The 22,129-nt window shown below is 43.2% G+C and overlaps 1 protein-coding gene across 1 annotated transcript; it reads right to left on the reverse strand.

Annotated features, from left to right (window-relative positions):
* Positions 1-70: 70 nt before the first annotated feature.
* LOC117596255 (NACHT, LRR and PYD domains-containing protein 1b allele 2-like) lies at positions 71-18,771 on the reverse strand. The gene is made up of 10 exons (XM_053230308.1): positions 18,727-18,771; positions 17,277-17,338; positions 6,819-6,871; positions 5,146-5,222; positions 4,371-4,582; positions 3,388-3,635; positions 3,042-3,164; positions 2,802-2,946; positions 1,660-1,695; positions 71-1,269 (listed from the first exon to the last, which is right to left on the reverse strand). Exons 2-10 carry the CDS (start codon positions 17,305-17,307, stop codon positions 998-1,000), a joined length of 1,197 nt encoding a protein of 398 aa, XP_053086283.1. The 5' UTR covers positions 17,308-17,338; positions 18,727-18,771; the 3' UTR covers positions 71-997.
* Positions 18,772-22,129: the final 3,358 nt, after the last annotated feature.

Consider the following 22,129-nt stretch of genomic DNA (forward strand, 5'->3'; position numbering starts at 1 on the left):
CATCACCCTAGAGCTGCTGCAAATGAGAAAATGGCTTAGATGATTATGTATTTTTCCGAGAAAGTAAAGGTGCATCAAATGAACATTCTTTATTTTAAGAATCTAGTTCTTTTAAGATCACAATTTTACAGTAGAATCAACAGTAAATTCTAGAAATTGTCTGAAAAGCTTTCTCTCAAATGCCATGCCTTCTAATATCTCATAATTGAAATGATTTCCAACATTTTTTAAAGTACCATATTAAAAATCTGTTGTTGTTGTTGAGAGATAAAACATAAATGAAACACATATTTAGCATAACAGTGCTGTTAAATAGGCGAGGAACATGGGAACATAGCATAGCACACTTATAGTGAAGAAATTTGACAGAGCCCTTTTCAGACTCTCAATATAATAATTTCAAGCAAAGGCAATGAAACGAGATGCATACATGAGTAACTAGCTTAGAACATTTGAATGTTTTGGTGAAACCTACAATCCGTTTATGCATTAAGAATGTACCTTTCAGATAAATGCCAATGAACACGTTTAAGAGGAGTTGGTGATGTTATTGATCAATAAAAGAGATTTGTTGTTTGACACCTCTGCTCTAAAAATTCAGATAATGCAATTAAAATATACAACATACAATAATTAAATCAACAATAATCATCTCTACAATAATTAACTGTCTATATGAAGTACTTCATCAAGGAAAAATACTAGAATAATCACATAATAATCACAATAATCACAAATGTAAGCCTTTTTGTATCGCTAAGATATGGAAATTATTTCAAAATAAGATTGGAAGATTTACTTTTATATAACATATTCATAATAGCATAACTGAAAATTATAATCATAATGAAATATTTATGTATTATTATTTCTGCTACACAAAGACAGAAATGAAAACACATGTTGTTAGAAGTGTGTGCGTGTATTAACAGCTACATGGATCTTTACTATGTGTGTGATTTACTCAGAGTGTGAGATTTAGTCCATTAATTGTTCACTAAGCCTGACCGGATACAGACATCAAATCATGCACTAACACACTGTGCTTCTTTACAAGTATGTCATAGAATTCTTGTTTCACAGCTCTTCCCGCTGAGTTGAGACATGTGTACAGATCTCTCATTTTATCCTGATGTGTTGACTTTGTCTGAATGTTACTGTACATTTCATCAGTAATCATGCCCTTGCTTTTTAGACAGTCTGCAACCTCCATTACTGAAGAAAATCTCCGAATGAGCGTTTCTCTGTGTTGATCCACAAAGTCAGCACCTAAAATACAAATGATAATCAAATGATTGTAAACAGCACAACATTTCCACTGCAACAGGATTCATCTGGTGTTCACACTAATTGGATTATGTGACAAATCATATGAACTGTAAAGCCCTCGGAGAACTATTTTCATACATGCAGCAGTAACACTTACAGGAAATTGTTAGATTTGTAGTATTACTCAACATAAAGAATAGAAAAGTTTCCATAGAAAGTTTTCATAGAAAAGTTCAATAGCTGAAAAATCTTTGGATGTGTCCCCACGTCCCTCTAATGAAAGTGGGGTCAATGCAGCAAAAAAGATCACAGTACAGTCTAATGTGTAAGAGTTTCTGGAGTGACTTGCTTCCAGCGGGTACGTTGGATGTAAAATACAGACAGCCTTACCTATTATTTCCATTTTGAGTGGGTCTGCCCCTGTACCTGGTGTGACAAGACAAAAAACAAGACCTGGTACACTGACATTATGTAATTAAAGCACACCTAGACATACAGTCCATGAAAATAAGCAAAAATTATTTATTCATCTTCAAGAAACCAGCAGTGACTATCACTGATAGGATGCATGATTCTACAGTCTCGCTTCTTCATGGCATTCTGTGCATTTTTCTTGTGATCATTGGTGGTGCTGATACTTTCGGTTTCCCATCCATTCTTGGTTTTCCCATCCATCTACCTCCGCTGAACAAACTAGCATTGTGTCCTAAATCAAATACTTATGTATTAATTTAGACCGTTATTGAGTACTAACATTAAGTCTGTTTCCTATTACAGTTAGTGTTTGAATTTTTAAAATTTCTCATAAAGTCCTCAAACCTACCAGAAGGTCTGTTTTGTGTACCTGCCTTCTAGATATTCTAGATTAGTAAATACATTTCACTATAAGGTCAGTGTTTTAGACTTGAGACGCAGCTCAATCACACGAACAGCAGAAAGTTTTCAAGAGAGACAGAGCGTGTCAGTGTGTTTAACATAAAATCTTTGCATAATATCGCTACAGTTCAACTTGGAAACCAGATAGGCAGGGATGTTTTGGCTCTGATGTGCCATCTAGTGAAAGTTACATTTTATCCTCCAGATGTACTTAAGTTAGGCAGGCAAGCGTGTGAACAATGCATAACACACCATCCCAGCATGGATTATTTTCCTTTAAAAAGCCTGTAGTGTTTTATTCCTTATGTACTGTTCAAATGTTAAGAAAGACATTTGTCCTTTCAAACACATTGCCTGATTTTTTGAAAAGCTGTGTTAAGAAAAAGCTGTGTTAAGAAAAAGCTGTGTTAAGCTCAAGCTTTCCAGTGGTCTGGTAAGTGCATGGATTACTACCTTTGGTTTTTATTCACTTACATTACACCTATGTTACTAGTTCAGTCCTAAATTGTAAATCTGGAATTTAAAGAAATGTAGGGTGGTCAAGGCTTGGGGTCCTAGAAAATTCATAATGTCTATTTGGAGTTGTTTGCCTAAAAAAAGTTTGGGAACCCCTGTGCTAACCTATGTATACAAGCCAAATGTAAACACTTGGTTACCTGTAAGCAAGACTACAGGTGGTGTCCACACCTCCTTGCCTTTTTTATCCAAAAGAATTAACGTGACTTCAGAAGCTTCGATATTGAAGAGCACCTCAAATGTAGGGTGAAAGTTGGGGCCATAGTCACGATGAAATTTCACACCCTAGGAATCAGGTGATTAAGCAATTACTCCAGAATTCCTAAGATCACATTTGATCATGATGAGCTTTTTGTGTAATGACATGAGCTGAACTCTACCTCTGGTTTGGGTGCACAATCACCGTCAGTAGTTTTATAGCATAGTCTGTATTTTTTACCAGGGATCAGATCACAATTGGAGGTTGTCTCAATGTATGTGTAGCTCTTGTGTTGATTCTGCACCTTCAAGGGCAAGAAAAAGCCTGACATTTAAAATTAAAATTCTAAAATGTAAAATATTCTAAAAAAAAATGTTGGTAAATTTGTGTTCATCACTAAGATGTTTAACAATACAACTACTTTTCTCCATTGCATCATCAGGAATAAAACACACATACACAGCTACTGTACATATGGTATATACATATTTATTAAAAAAAACTGTAAAATAAAAAATATTGATTACCTCTTTAACTGAGACATTTGCTGGCAACAGGTGGATGTGCAGTTTACTCTTCCTGTGCTCTGTATCTTTTTTGTAGAACAGTAGAACTTGGGCTCTGATGGGAGAACTATTCCTTCGCAATGTTAAACAAAAGCAGGAGAGACTCTGAATGTGTATGATCACATGTGTGTTTGTTACTGTTAGTGGCTGAATGGTCTCCACATTACCACTGTGCACATGTGCCACAGTCAGTTTAACCTTGTCTTTGCCTGTAACATACAGTATAAACAACCAGAATAAAGCATTTTAGATAACGTTAAGAAACACGGATAAAGTATTAAACCAACAATGGGAATAAATTGCGAAACAGTAAACTAAAATATTGACGTCACCTTCAAGAAAAACTATTTACTATTTTTGTCAAGTAATCAAATATTAAAGGTAATGGCGGTAGGCTATGAGGTTTATGGTAGGTAAAATTACTAGATAAGTCTGTTTGCACTTAGTAATGAAAAAAGCACACTCATTAGTTTGAGAAACTGATGCAATTTAGATACTCAATTTCATATACTTTAATTTGAGATCTCAGATACTTAATTTCTATAAACCTTCTCACTATTTAGAATTCAAATAGCAGAAACAAGTTTACAAAGGAAATGCTCATATTGCTTATTCATTAGGGCAAACACACAAAATTTACTCATTTGAAAGATGTATTCTTCTGTAGACCCTGGCAATAAATCAGCTTGGATTTTTTGTTTTTTCAGATGTTATCAAGTTTGCGTATTTTTATACATGCAAACTGTTGCTAATCCCAGGCCTGAGAGAATTATGTAAAGCTAGCTGATCACTAGCATTGTTTCCCTTTTGGGAGATACATTATTACTGCACACAATATTCACACACATATTTCATGTTAAAGTGCAACTTTCACTATTATTAAATTGCTTACAATTATAATATAAAATCTTGAATTTATAAATGTTAGTGAAAGGTCAACTTACGGGTCTCACAGTGTGGAAGATGCACATGACGGATTGAACCTTCAAGGCATTCAATATTGTACAGAGGCCCTGCAGGCTCCTTTTGGCCTAATTCATCCAATTGACTGCTGTCCCAGGACACTATTCTGTACAGCACTTCCCCTTTCCCTTCCATCTCAAACACAAGGTTGGTCAGTTTGCACATAAACTGACCAGCATGAGGGCAGAGAAACCTGAAAGAAAAAGGAAACGCAGTCAAGAATCATGACCTGCTATGATATCTTCAGCAAGAGTTTGTTTGAATGCAGGGGTGGACAAATCATACATTATACAAATCATACTAAGGTTTGTATAAATCATTTGTATGATTTATACAAATCATACTAAAGGTGGCTAAAAGGTGAGCTAATATGCTAGTTAAGTGCATTAATACAGACTAAGGGAAATCAACAATTACATGATTAATATACTCTAACATAAACAGCAAACTTTGTTAATTCTAACAAAGTTTTTGAGGTAGCACAAAAGTCAGCAAGTCTCTCCTAGCACCTTCATTTTTTCTTGTTATGTTTAACTACAAGGTGGCTATGTGTAGAAAGCACGAGGGTTGTCTGCTGGACGTCATTTCACACTGTTTCATCAGTGTTTCCACATAACACACACTATATTTCTGCTTCTGATAATGAGTAGGGTTTTTTCATCTACTTGTCTGTCAGGCAACTATGAATAAAAAATACTAATAGCTGGGAAATCTGCTTGTCCTGGGCTACTCTAATTAAAAAAGCAGGTATGTTACCTGTATTCATCCGTGCTCCTATCCTCAGCACAGTTTTCAACCAATTCAGGAGTAAATGGTTCAGGGTCTGCTGAGGTCTGTTAAACAAAATAGGAGAAATGGGTGTACAGTTTCATTGCTTGAGGACAAACTGACCAGTCAAATACCATATGTGTTATTTCATGGTGTTAATGTTTCCTTATAGTTCCAAAATAATAATAATGATTAAAAACAAAGACTAACTGTGTGTACTAACCTATGACTATTGGAGTATAATTTAGTTATTAGTTTCAGCTTTTGGAGTCAGTAGACTTATAGATTTAGACTTGACTAAATGCTGGTTAGTTAAAGTTATATCCTCTCTGAAATATGGTGAAAGTTATTTCATAAAGTCTCCAGAACTGATTGCATTTAAATTCATATAAAAAAAAATTGTATCATGATGATATAAATATAAATGTAAACTCTTACATGTACACAGATTAAACAATTACGCTAAAAGATCTACCCACTATTTTATTTTTACAGTATTGCAAACAAACGCCCTTCATGTCTAATTTCTGAAATTAGTGCTAATAAGTCCCCTTATACATGTACCTATTTAGCTATAATTTGAGTCATGTCATTTTTAAGAATTTATTAAAAGTATTTTCAGTTTCTGAAGCTTTGCAAGGACAAATAAACAATGCATTTTATGTACTACCATTTTCCATTTAAAAGGAAATTTGTCTTTTTGTAGCTATTTAATAAGAACAATGGATTTCATTTATTCATAAAGTGTTCATAGGAACAATTACTTTAATTTTTTTTATATATATTCATGACAGTTCTGTTGGTTTGCGGGTGGAGGGGGGGTGGACATTTGTATCCTATATCCTTATATCTTATTTATTTCAATTGTATACATGAATTTCAAAGTTAATTAAAGAAATATTAATTATGAAAAATTATCAATAGTTAAAGCACAAATACATAAGTTAAGACAAATAAGACTAGTCATTCAATTAAGACAAGAAAATGAGGCTGTATAAAAGGAAGGCAAGCTGATCTGTGCGTATGGTAGCTGTAAGCCGACATGCTGCAATGACTTAGCTGGCATTCAGCTACTGGAGGTTATAGCAAATGCTGTTATGATTTTTTTATGACACTGGCATGATTTTTTTGGAGCATAAATACTGGCTTATAAATCGTTCTCTTTGCCAGAGCATCTTCTTTTAATGCAGTGCATAAATTATGGTCTAGCTTTAGAGCCAGCACTAATTCGAATGATAAAATGATCATGGGTCATTCATGTGCATTGCCCAAGGTTTGTCAGTGCTTTTACGTACATTCTGGTACTATCATATTTCATAATGAGACAAGTGACTGATCTGGTGTGCTTCAACCTGCAATTAGCTGTATACTCCCTAGTGTACTGCATGTTATCTTTGGGATTCTTCCTGAATAAATCAGGTTTCCTTACACCACATGCTTTCCCTGCTTTTTGAACATGGTGGATTTTTTGTTACTGTAACTTTTGGAAATATGGTGGGAATTATTTTGTTTGTGTGTCAAACACATTGACATACAAATTTCTTAAAGGACTGATAAGTGAGGCCCACTAAGAGTGCTTTAAAAATATTGATACTACTAAATTTAACATTTGGATGTAACTATTACATTTGGTCTTAGGTATCAGCATCAGTGATACTTACATGTCCAGGATCAGGGTGCAGTGGAGATGTGAAACTATGTTCACCAAAATTCTCTATGTGTGAAGAATAAACAAAACACAACCACATAAATGCATACAATTATTTCTAAAGAGAACTCTTTACAATATATACTATGCTATATATAGGACCATTATTTTAGTCCTATGTATTATAGATATTATTAGATATTATTTCCTTAAATGGGTAGTACCCAGGGTTGACACAGGCAATTTTCCAGATTTTGGGTCTCTGTAAACCAGCACAGTCCTTTCTTTTATTCTGGATTTCACCCACACTATAGTGCTACCACCTTGCTTAGTCAGTAATCCCCATACCCTGGAGCCCTCAACATTCTTATTTTATTAGATCTAAGTACAGTGTTTTTGTTTTTTGTTTTTTTTTTTTACAAGCTGTGATTGTTTGGACCCAACAAGATTTATTGTTTGGACCCCTGCTATTTATTATCTACTCATATGTCACAACAATCTTAAAGTGACACTCTGGCCAAAGTAAAAAAAAAGAAAATGTAACCATTGATACATGGGTTATAAACATGCCTACTTGCATCTTACAGTGATGACGCTGTGCTCTGTAGCAAAACCCCATCCTGATAATGTATCTTGGAAGTGGATGAAAAATTTCAAATAGTACAACAGTTATGGTGGAAATTCAAGTGGTGCTCACTAGATAATGGTATGTTCAGGGAAGCAAGACAGCTAGCTGGCTACTGCTATAAGTCTGAGACACACCAGTTTCTGTTGAGTGTTTTCATTTTGTTGAGTTTTTTTTTTTATAGTGTGCTGAAAAGCATGGACTGAATAAACGCAAGCCCAGAGCTTTGTTAAAATTCTGCCTGTCTCCCGAATCTTCCCCTACACCCTCCCACACCGGGGTTCTACAGTGGTGCTGAAACCCAGGATTTGAACTAGACTCCAATGCTGCCATGGAAGTGTCCCCACTAGCAGAGATTGTCAAGTCCCTTGCCATCCTCCTCCAAACCCAATATCTCCTTGACCTGTGCTAAGAGCAGCAGCTGCACTTCGAAGCCCTCGTGCAGGAGCAGGCTGAAAGTCTTTGGGCACACCAGAAGCTGCTGCAGACCAGCACATCTACAGCTGTGTCCCTCACAATGATGGCGTCCACTGACAATCCGGAGGCCTTCCTGGAGCTCTCCGAGTGTGTGGCAGCTGTGTGAGGATGGCGGAAGGAGGAATGGACACTGTGACTCCTCCCCTTGCTATTGGGGAAAGCCCAGCTAACCGCGCAGCAGCTGCCACCATGGACACAGCTGGAGTATTCCAGCATCAAGAGGGCGGTTCTGCAGTGAGTTCCGCCAGGCACCAGAGGAGCACCGCCAGTGGTTCCTTTTGCTGTAGCTCCCCGAGGTCAGCCGTCCCTTCACCTATGTGCAGGTGGTTGATGGCAGAGGAGCAGGACGCAAAATAGAACATCGAGCCGGTGGTACTGGAGCAGTTTGACTTCTGACAGGAATGGTGGAGGGGGTCCAGTGCCATCAGTCCACATCCCTGGACGAAGCTGTACAGCCGGCGGAGGATCACTTGGCGGCACTCACTCTCTCTCCTACTCCTTCCCCGGTCCCAGCTCCCCGGGATACCAAGGTGTGGGAGCCTTCCCGTTGTTCCTCCCCCTGCTCCTTCATCTCTGATGTCTTCTCTAACTTCCTCTCTCTACACAGGTAGAACCTTCCGCACCCACCAGGACCAGGCAGGTCTGCAGGCACGGGGAGGAAGCCAGGCATTCCCAGGATCAGTGTTGCTTCATGGAAGTGGGAATACTGATCCCGATCCCTGATGTGCCGCAGGCCTCCCTGATCAAGCAGGAATGTCAGTTAAGATAAGATAAACTTTATTGATCCCACAGTGGGGAAATTCACTTATCACAGCAGCTCACAGACAGTTAAAGTGCAGGAAGAAAGAAAAGGAAGGGAGAAAGAAAAGTTAAAACTATAACTATATATACACCTATTTTTATTTATTTTTTATATAATAAAAGAAATAAAATTATATAAAATTTATAAAATATTGCACATATGAACATCACAGTAATACGGTGTTGTAAGAAATAAAATTATATAAAATTATAAAATATTGCACATATGAACATCACTATAATGCGGTGTTGTAAAGTCTGACAGCCACTGGTATGAATGACCTGCGGTAGCGCTCCTTCCTACACTGGGGGTGTAGCAGTCTGCTGCTGAAAGAGCTGCACAGGGTCTCCACAGTCCCATACAGAGGGTGAGAGGTGTTGTTCATAATAGATGTCAGCTTGGCTAACATCCTCCTCTCACCCACCAACTCCACAGAGTCCAGTGGGCAGCCCAGGACAGAGCTGGCTCTCCTAACCAGCTTGTTCAGTCTCTTCCTGTCCTGCTCTGTGCTGCCTCTCACCCAGCAGACTACAGCACAGAGAATTGCGGACGCCACCACAGTATCGTAAAATGTCCTTAATAATGTCCTGCACACTCCAAAGGACCCTAGTCTCCTCAGCAGGTGGAGGCGACTCTGGCCCTTCTTGTACAAAGCATCAGTGTTATCCAGCCAGTCCAGTCTATTGTTTAGGTGAACACCTAGGTACTTGAACCTATCCACCAACTCAATGTCCAAGCCCTGGATGGTCACTGGTATGTGTTGTGGTGTTCTTCTTCTCCGGAAGTCAATCACCATCTCCTTCGTTTTACTGGTGTTCAAGTGCAAGTGGTTACACTCACACCAGTCAACAAAGTCCTTGATGCCGTCCCTGTATTCCTGTTCATTCCCATCAGATACACATCCAACAATGGCTGTATCATCTGAGAACTTTTGGAGGTGGCAGGTGTTGGTGTTATAACTGAAGTCCAAGGTGTACAGTGTGAAAAGGAATGGGGAGAGCACCGTGCCCTGGGGAGCCCCGGTGTTGCAGACTACCACTTCAGACACACAGTCACGCAACCTTACATAATGTGGTCTGTTGGTGAGGTAGTCGATTGTCCATGCAGCCAGGTGATCATCCACCCCCGACCGCTCCAGCTTCCCACGCATCAATGCTGGCTGTATCATGTTGAAAGCACTGGAGAAGTCAAAAAATACAAAAAATACTGATTCACCTGGAGACCCCCGGGCTCCAGCAGGTAGATCACTGCGTCGTCCACACCAATACCAGGCCGATATGCAAACTGCAGTGGGTCGAGCACTGTGCTCACTAAGGAACGGAGGTGACAGAGGATGATCCTCTCCATGGTCTTCATCAGGTGGGAGGTTAAGGCAACAGGTCTGAAGTGGTTCAGCTCCCTGGGGTATGCAGTCTTTGGTACTGGAACCACACAGGAAGTTTTCCACAGGATTGGGACCTTCTCCAGGCTGAGGCTCAGATTAAACATGTACAGTACCTGACCACCCCACATAGCTGGTCCACACAGTCCCTGAGCAGTCTGGGGCTGATTCCATCCGGCCCTTGCCTTTATCTTCCTTAGTTCACACCTCACCTGATTCGTTGTTAAGGAGAGGGGGGTGAGGGAGGACTGAGATGAGTGAACGGGGGTGAAAGGTTGTGAAAGACTAGGGGGGCAGTGAGGGAAAGTGTAGTGAGGTGTAAGTGAGGTGGAGGTGAAGACAGTCCGGAGAAGGGGGTGGTTGCTGGTCTGGAGAAGTGTGGAAAGGGAGAAGGCTGGGAGGGAGAGGGAGTGGGAACAGAGTCAAATCTGTTAAAAAACAGATTCAACTCATTTGCCCAGAGCTGATCACCATTTACTGATCCTCTCCCGCCACACTGACCATGCCCTGAGATGTTTTTCAGTCCTCTCCACACATCACGGACGTTGTTTTGCGTTAACTGAAGTTAGTTTGTCAGTTAATACAAGGGAGGCTTTGGTGGACTCGGGATGTAATCAGACTACCATCCATAAAAGCCTGATTTAACGCGGCGCATTGGGGAATGCATGACTGGTGAAGGTGAGGTGTGTGCATGGCGATGTTCATGAATATCCACTGGTGCCAGTCAGTATTAAATTTTGGGGGCAAAAGCATAAAGTGGAGGCAGCGGTTAGTCCTCGCTTCACACATCCACTAATTCTTGGGACAAGGTTGCAGGCATTAGTGAGGGAAATATTTGTGGATAGGTCCTGCAGTAGCGAGGCGTGGTGTGGAATGTGCGCAGCATTGGCTGGGGAAGCAGTGCCAGGGCCGTCGACATCAGGTCTGCATCAGGGACATGGAGGCTGGGGAGGGCTTTGCCCCTTCACCGTTGGCAGGGTTTGCCCTTGGAGCAGTTGTGTGACGAGACCCTGAAGCACACCTTCGACCAAGTAAGTGATGGTCAGCAAATTCAGCCTAATGTTGCGCTAACCCACCCATATTTTTCAATTATTAAATATAGGTTATATTGAGTGACACAGGACACTCAAACTATGGAAGAGATCACCCAGCTGTTAGTACCAAAGAGCCGTAGGGGACCTCTGTTCCATGCGGCTTATCATAATCCCATGGCTGGGCACTAGGGCCAGAATCAAACACTAAACCAGCTAATGGCTTATTTCTATTGGCCGAGCATTCGCGATGATATTCACAGGTGTTGTATGGCATGCCGTGAATGTCATGATGCTGCCACTACCATGCTACACCGTAGGTATGGTGTGCTTGTAAGCTCTTTGCGGACCATGGTTTCAGCAGTCAGATGAAACCAAGAAGATGAGAAGAAAGTCCTACAGAAACAGCTGATCTTTATTTGAGGATAATCAGAATAATTTCATTGATGACAGCTGTATGAAACTTACTTTTGAACATGAGATTCAATGTGATTGGTTCATTCTGAACACAGCCACATCCACAATTAATAATATTTTTACTATTTTCCCTTAATATGTTTCTGATTGTTTTTCACTTAATTTTTATATGTTGTAATTTCACATTGAGGGTGGAAAAAGTTCTGACATGATTTATCTTGATTTCATTTTTTTACATTACAAAAATCTGCATTTTAACAGGAGCGTGTAGACTTTTTATATCCATTGTAGCTAACATAATGTTAGTTGTTAGTGTTGTTAATGTTAATGTCAGTTCATTTTGTACTAAATACCGACAGAATCAGCATTTTCTTTAGCATTTTCCTTGGTGGAAAACGTCTCCAGGTTACGTATGTAACCATGGTTCCCCGAGGGAACGAGACGCTGTGTCACGAAACGCTATGGGAACGCCCCCGTGTGACCGCGCTCTGAATCACGTGTCTAATCCGTCCAATGGATGGGCGAGACGTCACGGGCGGGGTGACGTAGCGACCCGGAAGCATAAAAGCCCGAGCGGCGAGCCCCGCGTTAGCTTACTGGAAAATGAAGCAAGCGCCGCAGGGACGCCGGAAGTTTTTAATGTCAGAAGACGGTCAGAAATCTCCTCTATGGGCTCGAAGGGGGGTTTGAGAGAGCCTCTAAAACCATGGCCAGGTCCCACGAGGGGACCCGAGATCGAGCTGGAGGTCTGATCCTCAGCGCACCACGGAGGAAACGTGTCACCCAGGGGTGTCTGCCCACTGACTGGCCATCGAGAGGGGCGTGGCAGGCCGCAATAGCCGCCACGTACACCTTCAGGGTGGAGTGGGTCAGCCGCGCGGAGAGGCGGGCCTGCAAAACTCCAGCACTGTACCAACTGGGCAGTGAACAGGGTCAAGCCGGCGGTCTCCGCACCAGGAAGTGAAAAGTTTCCACTTCAGGGCGTACAGTTTCCTTGTAGAGGGAGCTCTGGACTGGAGGATGGTCTCCACAACCTCGGTTGAGAGACCGGAAGCGCGGAGTTGTGCCCCCTCAGAGGCCACACCCACAGCTTCCACAGCTCCGGGCGGGGGTGAAGATGGCCCCCCGCCTGTGAGAGGAGATCCCTCCTGATCGGAATCTCCCATGGGGAGCCGTCTAGGAGGGAAATCAGGTCCGAGAACCATACTCAGCCCGGCCAGAACGGGGCTACTAACAGTAGACGAATTCCGTCCCGGCGCACTCTCTCCAGAACTCCCGGGAGCAGAGCGACCGGAGGAAAGGCGTACAGATCCAGCCTTGGCCACGGCTGTACCATGGCATCCAGTCCAAGAGGAGCTGGATGAGTCAGAGAGAACCAAAGGGCACAGTGCGACATCTCCTGCGTCGCAAACAGATCCACCTGGGCTCTGCCGAACATACGCCATATGAGCTCCACCACCTCGCGGTGGAGTCTCCATTCCCCGGGCACCGGCCCCTGCCTCGACAGGGCGTCCGCTCCCACGTTGAGATAACCAGGGATGTAGGCTGCTCTCAATGAGAGGAGCTTCCCTTGGGAGCACACAAGGATCTGGCGCGCCAGCCTGTAAAGGGGGCGCGAACGCAGACCTCCCTGGCGGTTGATGTAAGAGACCACCGTCGTGTTGTCGGTGCGCACCAACACGTGGTGGCCTCTTAGGTCTGGGAGAAAGTGTTTCAGAGCCAGAAACACGGCCAGCATCTCCAGGCGGTTGATGTGCCAAGTGAGATGGCGGCTGCTCCACAGACCACGGGCAGGATGGCCACTCATGACCGCTCCCCATCCGGTTAGGGACGCATACGTCGCTAGCACTACGCGGCGACCAGGAGCTCCCAGGACCAGGCCCTGAGACAAGAACCCAGGTTCTCTCCACACAGCTAAGGCACGGCGGCATCGCAGAGTGACCTTGATCATGCGGTGCGGGTTTCCTCTGTTTCAGAAAAACCCCCCGAAAGCGAACCTCAGGAACTTCCTGTGTGGGGGAAGGATGGAGATGTGGAAATATGCATCTTTTAGGTCAATCGTGACAAACCAGACCTCGGACCTGATCTGAGACACGACCTGAGTGACCGTAAGCATCCTGAACTTCAGTCGAGCGACTGAGAGGTTCAATTGCCGCAAGTCCAAAATGGGACGCAGCCCTCCCCCCTTCTTGGGAACAATGAAGTACCGGCTGTAGAACCCGGACTCTTTGTCGTGAGGAGGGACCACCTCGATGGCCTCCTTCCTCAGGAGAGTGTGTACTTCCTGCTCCAATGCCAGAGCCTGCTCGGGACCCACCACAGTGGGAAGAACCCCAGAAAAACGAGGCGGAGGCGAGCCGAACTGAATTCGGTAGCCTCTTTCTACAGTACGCAGGACCCAATGAGACACATTCGGCAGAAGTTTCCATGCTGCCAGAAAGCTCACTAAGGGAATCAGTCTCTCAAGACTGACCTCTGGTGTAATAGAAGCGGTTAGCTGGGTGCCCTGAGGCGGCGAACCGACATGGGGGAAATGAGCTAACCGCTGCGAAGGCCTCAGAAGAGGCCGCGAGCCTCCCAGACCCGCTACGTTGCCGGGCGAGAACTGGGAGAGGCGCTCGCCGGAGACCGCTGCGCCCTGAAGCACCATAGGTGGCAGGGTTGGCAGATCGACCTCCTGAGGGCACTGGGGGGACCCGGGCACCGTGAGATGAGGTGTACGCCGCGTCGCCCCAGAGGGGCCCGCCCTCGGAAGCCCTGGGCCAAAACTGTCAGGACTTCTTAGCTGCGGCCCTTCTGGACATGAGGACGGTCCTTAGATCTGTCTTGGCACCCGAAGGAGGGGGGCCGTACACGGAGGGGGCTGCCCCCGCCCAGCAGCCCCACGAGCTAGAGAGCGACGGGGGAGGAACCGCTGGAACGCTGCCGCCTGAGCACGGGCCTGCTGGTATCTCTCGACGACGGAGTCTACCGCGTCGCCAAACAGGCCCGAGGGAGTAAGCGGGGCGCCCATGAGCACGACCCTGTCCTTCTCTTTCATATCGGACAGGGTCAGCCAGAGATGCCTCTCCGCCACCACCAGGACTGCCATAGACCGACCGATAGCACGGGCGGTCTCCTTGGTGGCGCGGAGGGACAGATCAGCGGCCCGCCTGAGCTCAGCTACCTGCTCAGACGTCCTCTCCCCTTGCTCATCCAGCTCTTTAAGCAGGTCGGCCTGGTACGCCTGTAACACCGCCATGGTGTGCAGACACGCACCGGCCTGACCTGCTGCCGTGTACGCCTTGCCTACCAGCGCTGAGGTGGTTCACAGCGGCTTGGTAGGCAACGCCGGAGCCTTCAGGGACGATGCAGCAGCAGGGGACAGATAGCTGGCTAGCGTCTGTTCAACCCTGGGCATCGCCCTGTAACCGGAGTAGTCCAGCCCCGCCACATTAGCGTAATGGGAAGAAGTGGGGCTGAACAACCGGGCTGAAAACGGCCTATTCCAGGACCTCCACACCTCAGTGTGGAGGTCCGGAAAAAAGGGCAGGCTCCAGGGTGGAGGTGGCCTACTGCATAGAAAACGCTCATCCAGCCTAGAGCACTGAGGCTCAGGCCGTGACTCAGCGGGCCAGTCAATGTTAAGCTTGGCGACTGCCCGCGTAACCACCTCGAGCAGCTCCCCGTATTGAGGAGACTGCGGCTCTGGGTCGACGCTCTCCACATCAACCTCCTCGGAGGACGATAGGTGGAGCGCCGAGTCCGCTCCCCGGGGGGAAGAAACCGCAGAGCGTGCTTCCGAGCCCAGGGAGGGGACAGTGGACCTGGAAGGTGAGGAAGGAGAAAGGGACGGGCCCGTCTCCATTCCCTCCGCCAGGTCCATCTGCGAGCCCCACGAGCGCAACCACCGCTCTGCCTCGGCAGAAGCGGGGCCGGCACCGCAAGGCACGCTAGTGAGGGCTCCCTCCTCAAAGAGAGCCCAGCGGGAGCGGAGAGTGCGCAGCGGTAAACGCTCGCAATGTGCGCAGCCGGCTCCCTCGAGAGCCGACTGAGCGTGCTCCGCTCCCAAACAGGCAACAGCCTGAAGCGCTGCCCGCTCTTGCCCTTAGTCTTATCTTTGGCCTTTGGCATGCCGCCGATAAAACACAAAATAGACAGAACAAAGACAGACAATATACATAGAGCGCTTGCTGAAAACAGGAAGCTAACGCGGGGCTCGCCGCTCGGGCTTTTATGCTTCCGGGTCGCTACGTCACCCCGCCCGTGACGTCTCGCCCATCCATTGGACGGATTAGACACGTGATTCAGAGCGCGGTCACACGGGGGCGTTCCCATAGCGTTTCGTGACGCAGCTCGAGTTCCCTCGGGGAACTCAGTAACTCCACTTTTAAATCTCTTTTTTTCCTTTGTCCTGTGGTTTGAACTGCTGGCTGCACACTCCACCACTGTAAATATAACTAATTTTTTGGTGGTATGTAGACTACTTTTGTCACAGGAACACCAGGCTCTGTCACCAACAGTCAGCGACCTCTCTCCCCAGAGTTCTAATCAGCACCAACTGTCATCACCAGTCCCATGGTCAATCTGGTGCCCTACTCTGTCCTGGTGGAGGACTGCAGCGGCTTTCTACTCCAGTGTTCCCTGGCGATCGAGATGCAGCCACACAGGTTCCCCACTGAACGATCTAAAATAGCATTCGTCCTGTCTCTAGTCACTGGCAGAGCACTGCAATGGGCGGATACCCTGTGGCATCAAGCGGGACCAGCCAGAGCTTCACTAATCACTTCTGGGAGGTGTTCGGACACCCTGAAGGTGACTCATCTGTGAGTGAACAATATCACCTCAAACAAGGAAATAATTCTGTGTCTGACTATGCACTGCAGTTTCGCACCCTAGCCGCTGCCAGTGGGTGGAATGAGCGAGCCCTCATAACCACCTACAGACAGGGGCTCGATCCCTTCCTTTGTCTACACCCATCTGTGTTTGATGACACCAACGGGCTTGAGCGCTTCATACAACTATCCATCCGAGTGGCTCGCTGCTTAGCCAGCTGCTCCCAGGAGAACAGCACCATGCGGTCCCCCCAGGTCCCTCCTCCGTCCTCAACTCCCTCTCTTCCAGAACCAGGAGTGGAACCCATGCACGTTGACTCCACGCGCCTCACTCGGGTGGAACAACATCGTCGGCTGACCCAGAGGCTCTGCTTATATTGTGCAGCAAGTGGGCACGTAATTGCCAAGTGCCCAATACGCCCTCCCCGACCGCTGGTGAGTTATATAACTTGTCCGCAAGTTTGTCACCTCTCGTCATGGTCGTAACTCTGAGTACTGCTAATTACTCTTTCTGTTACAGCCTTCATTGACTCTTGGTCAGCCGGCAAATTCATATCCGGAGAACTCTGCTGTCAACTCCATCTCAGGAAAAGCCCAAACCTGGCAGGCTATCAAGCCCACTCCGTAACGGGAATGCCCCTCAGTCAGAGAGCCGTCAGACACCGGGTTGGGCCAATACGATTACAGGTGGGCTGGTTGCACTCCGAGTCCATTGAACCCCTGGTCCTGGAAAAAGCCACCTCTGATCTCCTGCTGGGACGGCCTTGGTTAGTAAGATACAATCTGTTCGGTATAATCATACTGTGAACAAGAGTCCTGGGATGAATATATGGATTGTCTCTTTATGTGAAAGTGTAAGACTCTATGATAAACACTTGACATTTGTGGATATAACTGGGTATAGATAACCATCTAAAATCTTACCCGCTCTATAATTGAGGCAAGTGAGATCCATCTTTGACTGTTTCTCCACCTCTTTTTCACATCTACAATGCAAGATTAAAACACATTTTGTTAATGAGTATTTTACAGTGTGATGCTGTACAGACATCAAAAAACAGGATAAACCAGAACAGTCTCCATGAAACCAGACTAAGAAACTAACTAAAGACATGATACATCTTCAGATGTAAGCAATGATAACAGGACAGGTAGAGCTGGAACAGGAATGAGGAAGACATGAAACAAGAAACTGGTTCTGAGACATATATTCTGAATTATTTTATTCAGAAATATTCTTCAGTTATTATACTTGAAAAAGTGCACAGAGAGAATTAATATATTAATTTACAAAGATTTTTTCATTTAGCAGATAGTCTTATCCAGAGCAATTTACAAAACATGAAAGTTCTTGAAAGCACCTATTTATTCATTGCCTAAATGCTAATTTGTAAAAGTGCTTGAGTGGACTAGGTTATTTCAAACAGAATTTCAAACCCAGTTGTATAGACAATTCAAAAGGTCAGTAATAATAATAAAAAAAAAAAACTAATAATAATTTAACATTAATAATAGAAATAAATTTAAAGCTAAGCTAATAAGATAAAGTGAACTGTTTATCAAAGCTACTGCCAAGTTTTCTTCACATTGAGAGTTTTTAACTGCATAATAATTACAGTAAAATAAAAACTAAATTTGGAATAAAGAAAGTGGCCCCCAGGCGCACAACAAATTGTTCTTAAAATTCCCGGTAAGAAACCAAAGAGCAACTTGACCTAGAAATAAATCAAATATCTGTCCAATGCCCAGTGTAATACAACACTTAATGCAGTCCATATATTTTGGTGAATACCTTGTTTGGCAACATATTAACTACATGTCAATATCATATAGCCCGGTCTGAATTAAATCCTTCACAGGACAAAGACAGGGAAGACAAGACAACAAAAGCAGATTAATAAATTCTAATGCTACATGAATTTCTAGCTTGTTGATGTGTATGCATTACAAGCACTACAAACTGCAGCTTTAACATAAGATACCTACCAAAATATCCCCGAAATTCCTGAAATTTCAACGAGTGACTGACACTGAGCTACTCATAGAACTGGTTCTGCTGAACTAAAGATGCTTCATTTACAAGAAAAAAAAGTATAGACTGAAATATATTATGCCGCTTATTGCTGTTCTGGTGCTGGTTTATTTCAGCAAATCAACATGGATATGCTGGTTGGCAGGGGGAACACTGCTGGTTTAAAAAAAAAATGTATATATATATATATATATATATATATATATAGTTTTTCTGACTTGCTGGGTTTTGTGTGTTTGGTCAAACTGAGTTAATAATATACAAGCCAGCATACTACCAATAAAGACTATTTTTACTCTTCCATATTTAGTATAGCAGAAATAATGTGCAAATAATTCCTACCTTAAGTGTTCACTGATGTTGAGGAAATGACAGATGAGCAGTTCAAAAAGGAATGCTTTTTTTGTAGTTTCATTTTAAGAATACAAGCCTATACGTAGGTGGACGCCCACAGGAATGTCGACATTATGCAACAAAAATCAGAAATAAATATGTATAAAATGTGTAATTACACGAATATTTAGACAACTAAAAGAAAAAAAACAATTGACATCCATAATAATGTCATTAATTTTTTTTAAGTTTTAAATAAAAAACTTTTTATTCTATTGAAGGTGCTTATTCTATTTTTATTCTGTTTAAAAAAAAAAAAAAAAAAAAAATGGGTGTCACTGGGAAAGTTTTTGCATGACTGACCAGTTGTGGCAGCACTTACAGCTTGTGTCTTATTGGGGAAGTCTCTACAAGCTTTGCACACCTGGATTTGTTCAGCTTCTCCCATTCTTCCTGGCAGATCCTCTCAGGCTCAATAAGATTGGACGAGGAGTGTCTGCGAACTTCTTTCTTCAGGTCTCGTCACAGATGTTTTCACAGATGCTTTGGGATTCAAGTCTGGAATTTTGCTTGGCCAGTCAAGGACATTCAGAGACTTTGCTCGTTGCCATGCTGAACGTTGGACTTTTGCCCCAGTTTGAGGTTGTGTGAACTCTGGAGCAGGTTCATCACATTACTATCAAGTAACTATGGATTAACTGTGACAACCAGAATAGGCTTAAGCGTTATACTTTCTGTCTAATTTTGAAGGGTATGTCTATTTGTTATGTTTTAACTTAAACATTTCCCAAAAAATAGATTTGCTTGAAAAGTGTGCTTGTGATATCTTTCTTGAAAATAAATAATTGATTTGACATGATGTTTTCTAATGCAATGAAATTCATACATTTGTAAGTGTGGCTTATGTGTCCAAATACTTTTTGGGGACACTGTATGATATTTATCTGCAATTAAATTAAATGCACTAACTGATGTAAACTGACATTGGTAGTGATAGATTGGCCCAACTAATAAAAACAATCATAATAAAAATACAACTTCCAATTGTCCTGCAAACTCAGATTTACAATTTGCCAGTTATATCGCAACATTCTGAGCAACCAAAGGTGCTACTGTAATCTGTAAGAAGGAAAACAATTAAACTGACATTGCAGTCATAAAATGATGCATGCAACAAATATATTGATATACACTCCTTGGTTCAAGAGAGACACAGAGAACCCCCACAACGTACCATCAAGTCAAAATGTTGGAAATACTCTGGTTTTAACAAAAGATCAGAAGGAAATCTAGACAAAAGCACTTCTATACGCAAAACTTGCAACACTCCCATTAAATAACACCTGCGAAAGTTAGCTCCTGTTCTCACTTGTTATAACAGCTATAAACAGTCATTCGCTCACCAGCCTCTTTTTTGGGTCTTGAATTTAATAAGGCAAAAAAAAAAAAAACTTGTCAAGAGAAACCGGAAAACAAATTCGTCTGTTCTGAAGACTTTCTTGTGGTGGAAAACATTTCAGCTGTACTAAACCATATTGGATCAACTTGAATAGAATTGTCAGTGTTGCACCAAATTTTTTATGGATCATATTGTATAATATGTATTAAAATGTGCATTGTATCATCTGAACATGTGATTCACACCCCTATTTTGTTGCATTACAAACAGCCCATGTAGATATACTAATATGTATAAAAAAAAAAAGTTCAACAACTGACTTTTGACCAAGAGGAGCACGAGCTCAGCATGTGTTTGTAAAGATCATTAATGCTGGAATATGGGGAAGGATCTTTGTAAATTATACCCAACAGCTGTCACCTTACGCTGCCCTCCAAAACAAACGACTGATTTCGGATGATGTGCTCTGAACACATCCTGGAAGAAGTATGTTTGCACAATTTTGAATAACTGGAAACTCCTCTAGAGACGCATGTTGGTTCAGATGCACGGAAAAGTGAATTAGCTAGAACAAATGTAACTAACGTGGCATGTGTGATTGGACAACCACTTAATGGCATTAGAGGCTCTGTGCATGTGTGGTGCTTACTGGTGCTGACATGGACAAGGCAAACATGGTCAGGTATAAAGGTGGAGAAGAGCCAGTGTTCGATCCTAACCATTTCTCTCAGCATCTCTGACCACCTTCACAGGCATCTCCTCTACTAGCGCAGGTAAGAGAATGATACTGTTATGGGGCTAGGCGATAAGCTGTTCAATAAATGTCGCGCAGGCCCTGCTTGCCCGAGAGGACAATATATATGGTTAGAGAGGAGCCAAGTGCGGAGACGGATCAAAAGACTCCGCCTAAAATGCAGCTGCCTAAGGCGGGATACGAACCGGAAGCAGTGATGTTACCCACTGAGCTGATTTTATTGGATGGTATATATGAGTGTTGCAGTGCTTGTGATACTGGATCGGGAAGCTCAAACCTAACGGCTGAACTCAAAGCGCCGCAGCGCGGCGGAAAAACACAACTTAAAACTGGCCCTCCTTCTGGCCGAACTTAAAGGCACCAAATGAGACAAAATCTCTAACTTAAGATGGCAGAATCTTTATCTGGGAGTGAGGACTCTCAGTCTGTCCTCCTCGTTAGTTTTGTGCCACTTCCTCTTTAATCCTGAGCTCCCTTTTCTTTCTTTCCCTCAATAAATCTCTCCCTTTCCTTTTCTTTCTAAGCATAAATATTTTTTAATTTTATTTCTCTTCTTCACTTCTTTTTCGTTTTACATGTCAAAATCACCGATCAGAGTGGCGTGGCGCTGCTCTGTTACCTGGCACAGCTCTCTGTCCGCACGCAGAGTGAGCCAATCAGAGGGCTTATATAGAGGCGCGGCCAGGTGCTGCACGTTTACGCTGATTACCTTGTTGAGATCACCGCGCTATAAAAGCCCGTGAAGGTGGCCGCGGATCTGCCTGAGAAGGCACCTGCCACGTTACAGATAAAGTTCTATATTTCTTTGGGGTTGTTGGTATTTTTCCATGGGCTAGACAAATTCTATACATCATTAAAATATGATATGACAAACAATTGTATTCTATTATACTTTGGTATTGCTAAGGATTGCTATTGGTGGATAATTAAAAAATAATCTTAAAAAGTGAAGTACAGATGTCCACATATTAGGATAAAATAATATTCTCCTTCCAACAGTGTAGTAGAATCAATTCTGGTTATATTAGTTTAGTCAAAATGCATAAAAAGATAGAATACAAATTATAATGACAACCGAAACTAAATAAATTAATAACCATTTCCATTAAAATTAACTAATATAATATCATAATAGTAGCAATTAATTCGTTGAATAGGTTTTAATCCTAAAAGCTGTTGTATTTTCAGACTTTGTTAAGAAAAGAGTCTTTAGATGATGATTGAGTTTCTCAAACAGCAGCTCTGACAGTAGTGCATCT

This window comes from Pangasianodon hypophthalmus, chromosome 27 (genome assembly GCF_027358585.1).
Source record: "Pangasianodon hypophthalmus isolate fPanHyp1 chromosome 27, fPanHyp1.pri, whole genome shotgun sequence".
NCBI classification, from domain to species: domain Eukaryota; kingdom Metazoa; phylum Chordata; class Actinopteri; order Siluriformes; family Pangasiidae; genus Pangasianodon; species Pangasianodon hypophthalmus.

Excerpts from the sequence above, each read along its gene's own strand:
- LOC117596255 (XM_053230308.1), bottom strand. The coding sequence starts at position 17,307 with ATGGATCTCACTTGCCTCAATTATAGAGCGG. Across the intron at positions 5,223-6,818 it reads TGCACCCTGATCCTGGACAT|ACCTCAGCAGACCCTGAACC; the intron begins GTAAGTATCACT and ends TTTGTTTAACAG. Across the intron at positions 3,636-4,370 it reads TCTTCCACACTGTGAGACCC|GCAAAGACAAGGTTAAACTG; the intron begins GTAAGTTGACCT and ends TGTATGTTACAG.